Source organism: Mesoplodon bidens, assembly GCF_964165515.1.
Source record: "Mesoplodon bidens genome assembly, chromosome: 3".
In the NCBI taxonomy this organism is placed as follows: domain Eukaryota; kingdom Metazoa; phylum Chordata; class Mammalia; order Artiodactyla; family Ziphiidae; genus Mesoplodon; species Mesoplodon bidens.
Window position 1 is genome coordinate 138,081,271 of NC_138178.1, and position 16,690 is coordinate 138,097,960.

The window sequence follows — 16,690 nt, forward strand, 5'->3', positions numbered from 1 at the left end:
GTAGTTGTAGCACGAGGGGTCAGTAGTTGTGGCTCGCGGGCCCTAGAGCACAGGCTCTGTATTTGTGGTGCACGGGCTTAGTTGCTTCACAGCATGTGGGATCTCCCTGGACCAGGGCTCGAACCCGTGTCCCCTGCATTAGCAGGCAGATTCTTAACTACTGTGCCACCAGGGAGGTCCCTGAATTTCTGTTGTTTTAAGTCACCAAATTTGTCACACTTTGTTACAGCAGCCATAGGAAATTAACACAGTATTTATACATAATATAATGCCATGTAGCAAAGTAAAGGAGAAACAAAAGCAAAATAAATGCTATTGGTGATGTGATTTTCCTAAATGGTGAACAGTTTTTGGCAAATTTCCAAACAAAGCCAAACATCCATTTACATGGTAATTGTATTCCTGGAAAATTTAGTGTATATTGAAAGCATTAACCATTGTTTTCTCAGCATCTACCAAACTGTGCTTGACATACAGAGGATACTTAATAAAAGCTGGATACGTGGGTGATGAATGGCTTAGAGCTACAGAGGGACTATTTTAAAAGTTCCAAAATTAACACACAAGGCAAAAATTATATATAGTCAAAAAAGTACCTTTGAAAATTTCTCGTATGGTCTATAAAATAGAGTGTACAACATTTACATGATATGTTGGACACCAATACACCATTTCTCAATAAAGTTGAGGGCCTTTTATTTTTCCCCAGCTTTGGTGTGGGCGCTGTGTGAAGGATATGGATTGCTAAGGTCACAAGGAATCCCCTTCAGCACTGTGAGATGCTGTCACTGTGAGAGCGAATGAGATTGAACCTGATTGAAAGACAGTAGATTCCTATTTCCTATTCCTACTTCCCATCTCAATTTGTTTATTGTTTGGAGTGATAGTCAGATTTCCCAACTATTTATAATTTTGTATCTTTTTCTTGTGATTAGTGAGCGTAGTTCAATATTCTCACAATTAAGTGGGCTGTTTATGTGACTCCATCTTCATTGAATGGTGTTCTTGTCTCATCCTTTCTGCTAGTAAGTAGTTCTCATCTTGCCTTGATTCTTCTCCCCCAGGGGCATTTGGCAGTGTCTAAAGACATTTCTGGTTGTCACGGCTGAGAATTGTAGGGCAGGGTGAGGTTCTACTAGCATCTAGTGAGTAGAGGCCAAGGATGCTTCTAAACATCCTACAGTGCACAGGACAGCCCCCCACTGCAAACAGTTATCCAGGCCAAAAATGTCAGTAGTGGCAGGATGAGAAACCCTAGGCTAGATTGTGTGCATACCCTGCTCTTGTAGTGATTATCCCTTCCTATCGTTTGCCTTGATGGCAGAATGTTTCCTGTAGCAGAACTGAACTTTTTGTTATTGGGCTGCAGGGAAGGATGGGTGTGAGTCTCTGCAGGGTTAAACATATTTTTTAATTAACCTCCTCTTTTAATTTTATCAAGGTAATAACAGTCACACACACGTGTATGTACATGCGTACATGTGTGTGCACTTGCGCAGGAGGACTTGAAGCACTTCCCCGCTCATTCTTCCCCACATCTAGTTCCATTTCACAGGGTTAGCAACATTTAGTTTTCATTTTGAATTCTTTTGGGGAGTTACCTTCCTAAGTCTAAATAATATTCTTCTACTGTTATTTATTGATTTAAATTTTATCTGTTGACACCTCATTATGAAAGGTGAAGATTTAGCTCAGGTGCACTAATCCTTCCCCTTCTAATTTTCATTAGTTTGTATTCAATAATTTTTTCACTGATTATTTGTAACTGTAAACAATACATTTATTTATTTATTTATTAAAATTATCTATTTATTTATTTATTTTTGGCTGTGTTGGGTCTTCGTTGCTGCACGCGGGCTTTCTCTAGTTGCGGTGAGTGGGGGCTACACCTCGTTGCGGTGCGTGGACTTCTCATTGCTGTGGCTTCTCTTGTTGCGGAGCACGGGCTCTAGGCGCACGGGCCTCAGTAGTTGTGGCTTGTGGGCTCTAGAGCACAGGCTCAGTATAAACAATATATTTAAAGTTTTCTTTTTGTTTCATGGACTTTAGATGGTGTGTCTTGACTCTGCTCTGTTGTATGTATTAGTGCTCCTATCCTTGCTTTCCCTTGTTCTCTTTCTATTTCCCATAGTCCTTCTGCTGTACCCTTATATTGTCAAGGTTGATAATATTTATTTTGTTTTGTAATCATATGTAAGTCATTCATTTTTTATGTATAAGTTGAGTCTAAAGTTGAAAACCAGTGAATAACATTTATAGGTTATGAATGACTGTAAATCTTGTTCACTGCAGAAACAAGCAGTACGTTGGGATCCTAGAACTTTTTCTCTGCCTGCAGTATCTCACCTCTGTGAAATTGAAAGGAGAATGTTCCTTCTACTCTAGCATTCTATTTTCTTTTACTACATCAGGTGCTCTAAAATCATGCCACATTTAGTTGCTAAACTGACATTTACATACATTTTAAGAAAGACCAGAAGTGGTGATACAATTGCATAGTAGACGTTCAATAAATGAATGGCTTGCATGACACTCTTACGGAGAAAAAAGACAAGAGGAAAATGAAGGAAAACATGAGAAAGAAAAGAATTTCAAAATAAGGGTGCATTCCAAATGGCCTGCTTTCTGAGAGTTGAACTGTATTTGAATAACTCATGTCCCTCAATCCAGTTCCAAAGATAATATTGCTGCTGCTGAAACTTGGGCTTTGTACTGTAACCAGAGTTTATTAATTGTCCTATTTCATTGAGGAAAAAATGCAAAGCAGACGGAACACTGGAGTAACTAGCTGGAAATATTCCACTACTTCATGGGAAGCAGCTTTCCAAACGATTCCTGTGGAGGCCAAACTCTTGGTCTAGCCAAAATAGCACTAAAGTGTGCCTTGATGGTACATTAAAGAAGAAATTTTTCCCCAATTTACTTGATTAAGATTTACAGCCTTTCCATCCCCTCAAAACCATAGCATTGATTTCTTCAATATCAAAATATAATTTCCTAAAATAGATTGCTAATGACTGCTTTCAGTTATTTATTTAAGGATTGTGCCAAGTACTGCTTGTATGAATTCCTGTAAAAGGCCAAATTAAATTCATAATTTTCATAATTAATGTTATTCCTCTTCTGTAAGAATTTGCTATTAATGTGACTGGTCATCACCACGTCTCATTTTGATAGCTCTCAAAACATCTTTTACTTTATAAATAAGATATTAAAACATTGATCATATGAAAGTGTTTTGCTTTATAGATCATATTCAATCAAATCCTATGTTTTTCACTTAATATTGACATTTTTCATGTTATTATAAACATAGTTTTTAATGGCTACATATTATTCTACTAGATATACCTACCATAATTTACTTAACCACTTTACCATTATTGAGCATTTAGGTAGTCTTTTTTTCAATGTAAATAATGCACAATGAGTATCTTTGCATATAATGATTTCTCTGATGTTAGTCTTATTTCCTAAGATGCAAGCTCTCAGGGGTCAAATATTATAAATATTTTCAAGGTTCGTTGGTCAAATTACATTCCAAAGTCAGTTCCAATTTACACTGTTACCAGCATCTTAATTGTCCAAATGGTAGAGCAGAATTTTCAAAGTATTTCACTAGTGTTGTTTCGGTTTGTATGTCACGATGATCCAGAAAACCATTAAAAAGTGAATATGTGGAGATAAAACATTTGACTGACTGTGTACATATTTTAACTTAGCAAAGCCTCGAAGTTAAGCCAGAAGCCATTGTTCATACTAATGATGTCTCAGACATGGAAAAGTACTTCTAATTTTTGCAACATAAAAGAAGTAAGATGACAGTGACAGAACTGAATGACTAGCCAGACCTGCTGACTTGAAAGGTAGAGTTAGGATTTGAACATAGTAGTAAGTCTCCATTTAAAAGTCTAAACTTTGTTCACTCTGAATTTGGGACTTCGCTGTACTTAAAGATATTTTTATAACACTAGAAAATGATAGAGAACAAATGTGAGATTGCTAAAATATATGCCACAATTGTCAGAAGTTGCAATCACAACTATCTTCATTAAGCTGTTAGTTTGATTATATTTTCTGGAGTAATAAATGTTATATTCTAATTTAAAAATTAAGATAAGTGTTTAATTTATTTAAATTTAGATAATTGAAATACCAATTCTTTTTGGAATATTTCAATATTATTTTTGCTTATCGGAAAGTTATTTGCTTTTTATGTTTACTAATATACAATCTCTACTTGTTTTCTGCTATTTGAAAATAAAACAAATCCTAGTCAAACTTTTTAAAGACTATTGTCTTGATAACTTGCTCCCTGACTAAAAATCTAATGCAAAATAGATCATTTAATTTTTTTTTAATTTTAAAATATTTATTTATTTATTTTGGCTGTGCTGGGTTTTAGCTGCAGCACACAGGATCTTCGTTGCGGCATGTGGGATCTTTTAGTTGCAGCATGTGGGATCTTAGTTGCGGCATGCATGTGGGATCTAGTTCCCTGAACAGGGATCGAAACCAGGCCCCCTGCATTGGGAGCGTGGAGTCTTACCCGCTGGACCACCAGGGAAGTCCCCAAAATAGATCATTTTAAAAGCAAGTTATGTGGTATATTTCCATATGTAACACTGAAAAGCCTCCTTGCTTTAAGTCCTTGGAAGGAAAGTTTTTTTTAAAGAACAAACACTTTCAACAGTAATATGAAAGAGGGATGCTGAAAATGAACAATGATGTTCCTTTAATCTCGTGCCTCATAGTGACAGATCATAAACCTTCTGGAGACTTGGTTCACATACACATAATATGTAACAAAATTACCTTCTTAATGTCAAATTAGATAGAAGCTAACATTTAGAGAATTTTCTGGTTTAATATATATACCAAGGCTTTGCAATGTTAAATATAAGAAATTGTGCCCCTATATAACATTATCACTTAATTATATTTAGGAATATGAAAACAAACTAGTAAAGATTTATTGGTTGAAATAATTATTAATTTTTGTGTTAACATTCACTTTAGAACATGTGTATTTGAAAAAAAGAATTTCAGCATTTCACATAGGAGGAAAAAAATCCAGTTCTTAGTTTTTTAACTCTGCTTTGTAATTTTATGTTCTAAAATATATCTACAGTCTACCTCTCTAAGATTATTATTGAAGTCTTTCATTGTTAAAGCATAAAGGTTCCTACTTATAATCAAATTATATGTTCCAAATTCAAAATTAAATTGGCCTTGCCCACTGTTGAGCAGTATGTAAATACATTTTAAAAAATAGCTGTGTTGGGACTTCCTTGGTGCTTCAGTGGTTAAGACTCCATGCTCCCACTGCAAGGGGCACAGGTTCGATCCCTGGTCGCAGAGCTAAGATCCCGCGTGCCACACGATGCGGCCAAAAAAATAAAACAATAAAATAAAAAAGTAAAATAAAAAATAGCTGTGTCATCCAAAAAGTTTTGAAATTCTTCTATCTACTCTGATAATAAATTAAAGTTTAAAAAAGTTTAAAATGTTAAAAATTTTTGTTCTTAAGTAAAACTTATTTTTTTAACATTTCACTGTTTTCTTTCTGACTTTGTAATAGTTATAACATGTACAGACCATATGTGGTTTTCAAAATGCTTATTTTTTCATACGTGGTAGACTTTGTTTATGAAAGTATAGGGGAGTTTTTTGTTAATGTAGTGGTAAAGAAACCTATGTATATCTTGAGAGCATATATTAAAAACTTTCTTTAAGAAATGATGAGACATATCTTTGACTCAGTAGGAAATGTGTGTTGCTATTAGCAAGCCTTAGTATCTGCTTTTTTTTTTTTTTTTTCAGTGTAAGCACTGTAAGGTTAAGGGCTTTTCAAATTTAGGATTATATAAATGTTTTTACTTCCCTTATTTTTACCTGTGACATCACTAGTTATAACATGAAGCTTTATCATCTGAGGACACATTTGGTTCTTTTATGAGCCATTTAATTTTCATCTTTTCTGTGATCACACTTCTTGAACATGTGGAATGAAAATGTAATTTCATACTCTTTGTGATGAAAAAGAAAAAATATACCCTTATTGCAGGATGAGGGTATTGTTTCTGTCATGAATACATTATCATATCCTAGGTAGCCTGGAAGAGTGAATGTCTCTGAAAGTATGATACAACTTTTGTACTTTATCAAGTTTTATTTACACAGGCAGTTTTCAGAAACTGTTGCCAATGAAAACTTACATTTGGACAGTGTAGTCTGCAAGTACTGTTTAGTGAGAAGTGGGTTGTTCTTGAGTAATTATTCTATTTGAATTTATGCAGCCTGGGTAGTTGTTAGACAACCTTAGTAATTGCTAAGCTCTACTTATTCTAAGAGGACGCTGTCTTTATGGATCGTAAGTTTTCAGGTTTCCCCCAAAGTCATTACTTCTGCTTTAAATTTAATGTGACAATCCAATAGCTATCAGGTAGTAGTGGAATAGCTTTCTTCTGTGTAAGACTTGGCACACAAATAGTTTTGTGTAAAAATAACAGTTATAATTTCTCTTAACAGCTGTGACATCTTATGAAGATCTTGGACTCTTTGCATTTGGATTACCTGGAAAGGTAATTTTTTTTTTCTCCTTGCTGTGTCCAAAATCCTGAAAGGAATTTTTCCTTCCATTTCCAGTTAGAAAAGACAAGTATATATCAGAGAAAGAAATTAAGGGAATAAAAGGAAACTAAAGTGAAGAAAGAGAATGATGGGAGCAGGAAGAGAGAGAAGAAATCTCTGTGCCCTTCCTAAAACTACATTGATAAATTTAACTCAACACTTAAATTTTTTTAGTGTTTTTTACCCTAATGAAGGAGAACAATGACTTGTATAATTTGAAATCAGTAACAATGGCCTGCTTTAAGTTTTTCTTATTAATTTTGATTATATTATCTGGGAAAATTCTCGTGAAGACAGGACAAGACAGAGCATAGAATTAAACTTATAGCATGTTTAAAAAAACTGATAATTAGAAGATCATATCATTTAAGAGCTGAACAGTGCTAAAAGATGATCTAGATGTCCCCTCATTTATAGGTTAGGAAATTAAGGCCCAGAGAAGGGAAGGGGCCTATTTGTCTACAATTACTTAGGCCAGTATTACATAGGACTCCAGACTCAAAATCTACTACTGTTCCTCCTTAGAATAAGAGAAATAACAACAGTATTTATTGGGCATTCATCTGTGATAGGCATACTAAACTAATTTAATGGGTAGTGGAAATACTGTCTTCTTCCACAGGTAATCAGTAGTTAAATATTATTGTTAGTGCTTTAATAATTTTTTATTTCTGAAGAGTTATCATACTTCTAAAACCCATTTATGTGTTGGCTCCAAACAGGACTTTTTCTTTTTATTTGTAAATCTGTTGTTTGTATTTTTTGTTTACTTTGTTTTTAATATAAAACGATGCTGTATTTGTAGATGGCCGAACTAACTTCTAAGAATTGAGTTTGGGAGGGAAAAGATACAGCTATGTAATGGTGGGGAATGTGTATTTACATTCAAATTAACTTTGGTTTTAAAGCACAGAAGAGAATATTTAAATCATACTATGTAACCTCATGGTTTGGAGCGTCTCTCTTTTTTTTTTTTTTTTTTTTGTGGTGCACGGGCCTCTCTCTGCTGTGGCCTCTCCCATTGCGGAGCACAGGCTCCGGACACGCAGGCTCAGCGGCCACGGCTCACAGGCCCAGCCGCTCCGCGGCATGTGGGATCTTCCCGGACCGGGGCACGAACCCGCGTCTCCTGCATCGGCAGGCGGACTCTCAACCACTGCACCACCAAGGAAGCCCTGGAGTTTATTTTAATAGCCTGAAACTTGAACTAAATGGAGACTATGTTTCTTTTGAGGGTAAAGGTTTTTGTTAATAATCTAAACAATTTCTCTTTCTTGAAGATCAGGATGTTTGGTATAATCATGATCAATTAACTATATCCAGTTTAATCAAGGAAGAAGAAGACAATGTTATTTATATAAGAAAGCTCTCCAATTAATTTAATATAATCTGTAAACATGACTAAGCATCATCACTGTTATTTCACATTGGTGTTTCCTGCATTCCTTGGATAGCAGCAGACTCTACAAGAAGAACATGGATTATTGAGAGTCCCCTCTTTCTAAAACTCTACAATAGTTGCATTATCATTTTAATGTATGCACACAGTTCTTAGTAGGCAGATACACAGACAGAGAATACTCTAAATGAGTTGTTTGTTTGTTTGTTTAATATTTTCTCTCAACTTCCACAGTTGGGTTGAAACGTTCCTATTTCCTTCTTTCCAGATATTATATGAATATGGATATGACATGATAGGGTAACATTGTTCTGAAAATTAAATATTTTTGAAATGCTTTGAACTTTTTAAGGAAAATTTTTAATTGTTTATAAATGGATTTATGTACTTGTCAAACAAATGTTTATTGAGCAAATACCATGTGCCATGCACTGTGCTAGGCACTGGAAATATCAATAGATCGATAGATCAATAGATTGTCAGAAAGATATACTGACTTTCTAGATTGAATAAGCTGATATTATTGCTTTTTGCAGCATATTCTTAGAAAAATCCAAATTTCATGTGTGATTGACAATAGGTATCAATTACATATGAAAGATAGTATACAAAATTTCAAAAAAGTCTTTTCACAAATAACTGTGAGTGACACTTTGGAACTAATTTTTAAATGGGTTGATATGCAGAGATTTTTCTGGAAAATGTTAGAGTGGCAGTTACCCCATTCAAAGACACCTTGCCAAGTGTTTCTATCATTATCCCTGCTTTCCAGACCCCAAGGCTTCTAGGTCTCAGTAACTTAGTTTATTCCCAGGATAGGCAAATGCTGTGTTGCTGATGGAATTTCTAGGAGAGGAAGGGTCATCTCTTCCCAGTCCATGTAGTAATGATCTTAGATAGCTAGTCAGCTCAAAACATACATTGGAGGTACAGATCCACCAAGATATAAGTAACTGAAAGGCCCGAGTGGAAGCAGAATGTTTAATCATTTCTCCTGAGTACATCTGATGACCAAGAATGGATAAAGTGCTATCTTGAGTTTCCCGGGAATGTCATCAAAGATCACAAGTTAGCAAGCCTGCAGGCTGAACATAGTCCTCAGGCATATTTTGTTTGGCTCAAATCTTTTTTATTTTTAGCTGATTGCCAACAAAGAGTTATGACATTTTAAAAGAATTCAATTTCTGACTTTTCTTGAAAAAGCAGAAGATTGAGCTACACTGGATTCACATTCTCACATGTCAGCAACTGGCCAGAGCTGTGCAGCAGCTGCCCCATTTTGAAACAGGAGGACTTCTCCAATATATTACACTCTTTACCACCTCCTGTTGTCTTGCACTCAGTCCACTTCATATTATTGAGTTTGAAACATTTTGCTTCAATTTTCAGATGTGATAATATGTGGGCTCTATAGCGTTTTCTGCTCTAGATTTTATTAATCCCTGCGACAGGGATGTTCAAGGCTTGGTGTATGCCAAGCTGACACACTCTGCAGACTATATTATTCCCTTCTATGCAGTACGGCATTGACACAACACACCTCAAACTGTCTCAGTCTACCTAACAAAGCAAAGTGATAAAACCAGTAAACAAGGGAGAATGAGAACAGATAGATTCAATTTCAGTTTTTTGGTACTTTGATAACCATTGATTACTAGCTTTTTAACACTTTTAACTGTTTAAAAATGACTGCCAATAAAACTTACAAAAGTGTTCTTTATAATAACCATGAAACTATTAAAGAAAGCCTTTTATGTGATGATTGTTAGTTTTATATATTACAAATGGCTGGCAAAGTGTATTCTTTTCAGTTTCTCTTCACTCAATTTCTGCATCTGTTTTTAAGTCATAGTTATTGGATTTTAATAAAATACTGATCCTTTTGTATTATTTCCCCTTTCATCTTCTGAATACATTTGTTCTTTTTCAGGTGGTGGTAGCAGGCACCATAATAATTCAGAATATTGGAGGTAAGCAATTGAAAGTGCACTGCATAAATGTGATGGAAATGATTTCCTCCTTTGGTTTCTTGCCTTACTACAGGTCTAGCTGGGAACCTGAACCTCTGTAGACATAGGTGTCTCAGAAGCCCTGTGTGTTGTCCTCATTACTCTTTTTTTTTTTAAATCCTTTTTAGCAGCTCTTGTAGGACAATAGTTTCTAAATTCAGTTGCAGCTAAACCCTTGATTTCAATCTTGTTATTAGGTCTGCAACACACCTCTAAAGCATGGGCTTTCTGTAGTTGTAATAGTGGTGAGGTACAGCTTGGAAAAACTCTCCAGGTGATCCCGAAGTATTTCCCCTCTACTTTTGTCCTGGTCACCCCCAGTGGCGTGTACTGCTTTAGAGGGAGTGGTGTTCCATGGCTGTGTCAGGTGTGGAAAGGCAATCTCCTTTTGTAACCAAGAAATTGAAAATGACCACGTGGTTTAAAAAATAAACAAACTTGGGCTTCCCTGGTGGTGCAGTGGTTAAGAATCCGCCTGCCAATGCAAAGAACACGGGTTCAAGCCCTGGTCCGGGAAGATCCCACATGCCGCGGAGCAACTAAGCCCATGCGCCACAACTACTGAGCCTAAGCGCCTAGAGCCCATGCTCCGCAACAAGAGAAGCCACTGCAATGAGAAGCCCGCACCCTACAACGAACAGTAGCCCCTGCTCGCCACAACTAGAGAAAGCCCGTGCACAGCAACGAAGACCCAACACAGCCAAAAATAAATAAAATAAATAAATTTATAAAAAAATAAACAAACTTGAGACAAATGAAAAGTATTCTCACATTTATCTTGCATCTTGTTCCCATTAAAAAATGATCCTGATATCAAGAACTATGTAGAAACAAAAATTACTTTTAATTATTGATAGTTATTGACTAAATGTATTAAACATTTAAATCCAAAATACTATGGGAATCATGTTTGTATATGTTGTAAAGAAGTTACAAATGCTGAACAATATCTTAATTTTCTTTTACCATTGACTGGAGTGCTAAATAAATACTTTTACTTTAAGGTTAAATACACAGAGAAGGTTGATATGCACTTTGGATCTTATTCAAGAAGGTACGGTCAGAGGAAATTTTAATCTTATTTCTTATCTGTGACAGTTCAAAATAATTTAAAGATGACAGCTTTAATAAAGTTTAACTGATACTTGAGATCTGAGCTATTTCACTTTAAGTATTGTTCAACAAAATTCCATCTTTAATGAGTTTCTTGGTCAAGGAAAAAATTAACATTCCAACAATAAGTTGTATTTGCCATTGTTTTGGAAATCCTGGACATTCATGTTTTAATTCTTTGAATTTTCAGGGCAAAAAAATATATTATTGAAGGAGAAGAATGCTTTCTTGGATGTCGTACCAAATCATTTCCTTGTTAACACACACTTCACTCTTCACATTAGCAGTTAGTAACCAGTCTCTTACCTAATGAATCTATATAATATCATTGATTTTAAGATCTACTTTGGAATACTTTATTTTAGCAAATATGTATTGCTTAAATGTGCACTTGTAATGTTGCTAATGTGAAAGTATGTTTAGATATTTTCAATTCCTTATTTTCCTCTCTATATGATTAGTAAGAACCATCAAGCACATTTTATTTGGATTAGGGTTAACTATTGTTTATTTTATGTAGAGTTTTCAACCCAGGACTTTGGATCTAAATTTGTGACTGACAAAATGCCTGCTGTTGTATTCTCTGTATCCTTCACCCTGATCTCTTCCTTGTTCCCTAATCTGGTGTGCAACTGTTATTGTACATGACTCTATTTTAGCACTTGCTGTTATTAGGTTGAAGTTATCTCTGTATATGCTTTTACTTCCCCACTATATTGTCAGCTCCTCCAAGGCAAGGATTATGTCTTACTTCTCTTTGTAGTCCCAGAACCTAGCACAATACTTGGAACTGGATAAACCTTTTTTTTAAGCTTAATGGAGCTGAATATGATTTATATGTGCTATTTCCAAGTACTTTTTACTATTCTAGCTATATTTATCAAGAAGAAAAGGGGACTTCTAGACTGATCACTAGCTTTAACTATTTGAAAAGCTGAACATGAAATATAGAAAGATACTAGACTAATCTAGTACTGTTCTGGAGGGCAGAACTGGTTCTAATGGGTAGAACTCTACAGTGAAGCTGGTCTGGTTTCATTTGGAATGCTAAGCTGTGTGATAATGGAGATGGCCTACACTCCTTTGAAAAAGCTCTGTATCCCTGAAAACATTCAAACAGAGCTGGTTGGTCAGTTGTCAGAATGTTCTAGAAAGAATTCCTGCATTTGGTGGCAGATAAATCATCAGTTCTTCCAACTCTGTTTGTTGATTTGCTTGCTTGCTTTGTTTCAGAAACTTTTTTTAAAGTGACTTAGAAGCAATCACAGAAATTTTTAATGTCCCTCAAATTCAGAAAAGCTGGTAATGCTTATTCAGTTTTTAGAATAATGTCCTCATGATTTTCTTCACATTGGTTAAAAGTTTATTTATTGAAAGCCCACTAAATAATAACTGAAACATATTTTCGGAGCTTTTTTTTCTTTTGTCTTAGCAAGATGTGCATATAATCATTCCTTTATTATAAAAGAATTGGAAGCTTGCTCTTGTGAGCAGAACACTGGGTTGGAAGTCAGATATGTTGAATTCTGTCTGCTGCAGTCTCTGCCATTGGGTAGCCATGTGTGTTGGGAAAATTCCTCTCAGCTTCAGTTTCCTCTTTGTTAAATTGCTGGGGGTAGGATGGGAAAAGCACGAAGCTTAAGGTCCCTTCTTACCACAAAAGTCACCTTCTAATTTAGCACTTTGATAGGCATGTTAATTCCTTCAGAGCATTAAAATATTTTTATTACAGGAAAGTTTTGTGGGAGGGTTATGCTTGGTTCAAAAGATGTTTTGGTCTTTTCTTAGGTATCTTTAACAAGTCAGAAACTATTGCTCTAAAAGCTTTCATGGATGCTGTTCTTTTTCAGAAAGGGGAGTCTCAGTTCTTAGAACTACCCTTTAGGGCAGCCGCTGAGCCTCTGAGGTTAAAATCTAGGAACTCCAGGCTTACGAAGTAATTTCTTGATTAATCTAAGCTAGGTCTGTGGAAGCCCTTAACAGCACTAAGCCATGTATGCTTGAGAAGAAACAGCATACTTATTTGGGAGGATCTTTAATATGTTGTGCGTATGACTTTTTTTTTTTTTTTGCGGTACGCGGGCCTCTCACTGTTGTGGCCTCTCCCGTTGCGGAGCACAGGCTCCGGACGCGCAGGCTCAGCGGCCATGGCTCATGGGCCCAGCCGCTCCGTGGCATGTGGGATCTTCCCGGACCGGGGCACAAACCCGTGTCCCCTGCATCGGCAGGCGGACTCTCAACCACTGCGCCACGAGGGAAGCCCCATATGACTTATTTAATGTTATTCTTTAAAAATGGATTTTGACTTTTCTCTTTGTTAATTGGATATTTATAAGACGATATGAAGTGTATAGCATCAGATTAAATTTTTGCACTTCTTACATGCCTATCTGCATATATAATATAGTTCAGATAGCATTTTTGAAAGATAGTATATTCACTATTAGTATAAATGCTTGGAGTTTTTCAGTGGTTGTTTAGAAATGAAAAATAATATAATAGATTGTCTTTAGGTCAAGCCTCCTCCTAGACACTTTAATTATACTTACAACAGCTCTTCAGGGTAGATGATATCCTCGTTTTACAGAGGTTGAAATCAGTGCTCAGAAAGGATAAATGACTTGCTTACCTTTACCCCTTAATACAGCCAGGTCTCAAATCTCACTTTGTCTACTTCTAAAGGCTTTGTTCTTTCTGCTCTGATATAGTAAATGCTTGAAAAGCTATGAAAAGATTAAATGTTGAGGATTTTTAAAACTCCTTGGGGACAGGAACTATGTGTTTTCATAACTTGACCTAGTTTTTGGTAGAGGAGCTCAATAAATAATATTTGTTGAATGAATGAGACAATTAAAAAAATTCTGTTTAAAAGCCTAAGATTTTGCTTCAAGGAGACAATTTTATATACTATATAAATGATAGAAAGAAACTTGAAAGCCTGTAGAGTGGTTTATAGTTTAGAATTATATAAAAATTAAAAGGTTGAAAATATTGAGGAGAGTTAGATCTTATTTATGTAAAATAGATAAAGTATTTTAAAATCTTCTGCTTTCAGATTGGATAATCATGTCTTAGATTAATGCTTCCTGACTCTTATTCTTTGTAACATTTAAACATTTCTCAGTTTTCTTGGGATTCTATGCCCCTGGTGAATCTATGAGAAAAATGAAACAGGGGCCTTTAGAAGCAAGATGATGATGAATTGTCCTTGATCAATATTTGTTACATGGATCTTTTAGTAAGACTCAGTTTATTCCCTACATCTTTGTATTCCATATATCTAAGTAACTTTGCTCATTCATTTATGCTCTTAAGTACCTAGCACTTAGTAGGTGTTTAATAAATCTTATTTATTATAGGAAGAAAGTAAGGAATAAGAGAAGGAGGGAGAGAAGGAAAAGCCAGTGACCTGGTTTGGTATTCCTTTAAAAAAGGAAGATCAACTGGCAAGAGAAGACCGCACAAAATGCATAAGTGAGCATATGGTTTCTTTAGGGAAAAATCGACTGTCAGAACTTCACAGAAAACCTTTTTTCCCCAGTACAATCACACACCAAGTATTAGTCACAGGGCACTAGTGTGGTCTGACAAATAGATTGGAAAGATCTACTGTCTTTGAAAAATCTCTAAACTTTATAATAGAAAAAAATGTGACTCACTAAATTTAGCACTCTTTTTCTAGGGTTATGGAAACCATTACCTTTAGAAAATGGAGAGCCACTGTAGTAAAATACTACTTCGAAGCAATTCCTGATTGCCTCCCAACACTGATGAATTAGGGGCCCAAAATAAGCCAGAGCCAGAGCCGGAGAGCCCCCAGCTGCCCGATGCCTCAGGCACTGGAGGGGCATTTGCTGAGAGTCATTGTTGCTTGGACATAAAGTCAGAAAAGAAGCATCTGGGAGTTTTAATATTTAATGCTGTTAGAGGGAAGAGAACTCTGGCTGAGAGTTTGAATTTAGTGGACTACAAGTTAAAGGATTAAGAACTGTAATAGCAAATAAGTACAGGTAGTTTCCACATAGTTCCTCTAATTGTGTTGCATTATGAGATTCTTTTCCTAAAAACCAAGGTAAGTAGTTTCACAAGTGTTTGAACTCCAGAGATAGACCACTCAGTTGGCTAAAATATCCCTAGAAATCAAGCAGTAAACCTCAAATCATCTTTAGTCAAGTTGAAAGTCCTGTTAACTCTGATGAGTATGTGATAAAAGTGAAGTTAATTGATGTCCTTTCTGGTTTCATATCTTGCCTAACTCAAAACGCAAGGTGAGTGGCTCCTGGGAGTACGTTAAATTCTTATTTTGCTCTTTTAGAATATGAAGGACCACTATGGATAGCATATTCTTTCCTTAGTTCTTTAAAGGAGAATAAAGATTGAGTCACTGTTACATATTTTGAAATGGGAACCCTAAACATTAGTAGACTTACTCAAACCTCCTGAAATTGCTAGAATGACTCAGATTTTCCAGCCTGGCAGAGATCCCACAGACCTACTCCAGCAGCCTTGATTAACGCCTCAGTTTGGGTATCTAAGTTTTAAGAGAAACTCAGCAGCCCTTTTATGTGGTCAAGTAGCACAGTTTCTAAATCTCATAAGCAGAAAGGTATAAATAAGATCATTCTCAGTTGAGAACTATAAAAATTTCAAATTCTCAGTATTTTTCAAAATCGTGATTTAATATTAAGTTAGAAACCCTTTGGCTTTACTTTCTTACTGAAATATATATATATATATATAATATATATATGTATGTGTGTGTGTGTGTGTATGTATATATATATATATTTTTTGTTGTTGTTGTTGTTGTTGTTGTTAAGGTAACTGAAGTCTTTTAGAATTACTGGTTTGTACCATCTCCTGGGATACAGGGATTGGGAGTGCTGTTACAACGCCATCTGCTGGTCATCTCATCTGTAGTCAAACTGCGGCTTTTTTGAGGCCTGAATAGTATTGTCCAGAAATTCTAGAAAGCACTGTCTTAGAATAGGAGAAATAAAGGAAATTTGGAAGGAGGGTATTTCTTACAAGTCCTTCCTTTGACAAAATTTACTGGTTATATGTCACTTTAAAAAGGTTTTGAAAATAATGTATTTCTTAGTAACAATTGTTAATTGAAGTTTAATTATAGGGTTCTCAGAATAGTAAATATTCTGGTCAGTTTTTATTCAAGTTTAAGATCTTGATAAATAGTAAAACAAAGATATATATTTCCCTAGGGTTATGGGGGGAAAAGTTCCTCCATATATTTTTGATTTCCATTTGTGCACAAATTAGGGAAATGACCTTGTTTTCAGAGTTTTTTAAAGTCTTTTTTAAAAATGAGAGAGATTGTGTTGTGTATTATTTTGAATGGAGATATAATTTCAGTGGCATTTGGACATTTAGTAGGAACACCAGGTTAATAAGACACATTAAATAGAATAAACCAGTTGCTGTCCATGACTAAAAACATGTTTGAAGTAAAACTGAATCCCTCTTAGAAGGAAAGGCAAGCTTATTATTTCCTCCCATAGTATATCTGTTTAGAGCTGGC

At 35.4% G+C, this 16,690-nt stretch overlaps 1 protein-coding gene across 1 annotated transcript in view; it reads left to right on the forward strand.

Moving 5' to 3' along the window:
- SLC38A6 (solute carrier family 38 member 6) overlaps positions 1–16,690 on the forward strand; it is a 76,880-nt gene that overhangs the window by 19,589 nt on the left and 40,601 nt on the right. The window contains 2 exon segments of the mRNA XM_081230282.1: positions 6,532–6,584; positions 9,963–10,002. Coding sequence (XP_081086408.1) covers positions 6,532–6,584; positions 9,963–10,002 — 93 coding nt within the window.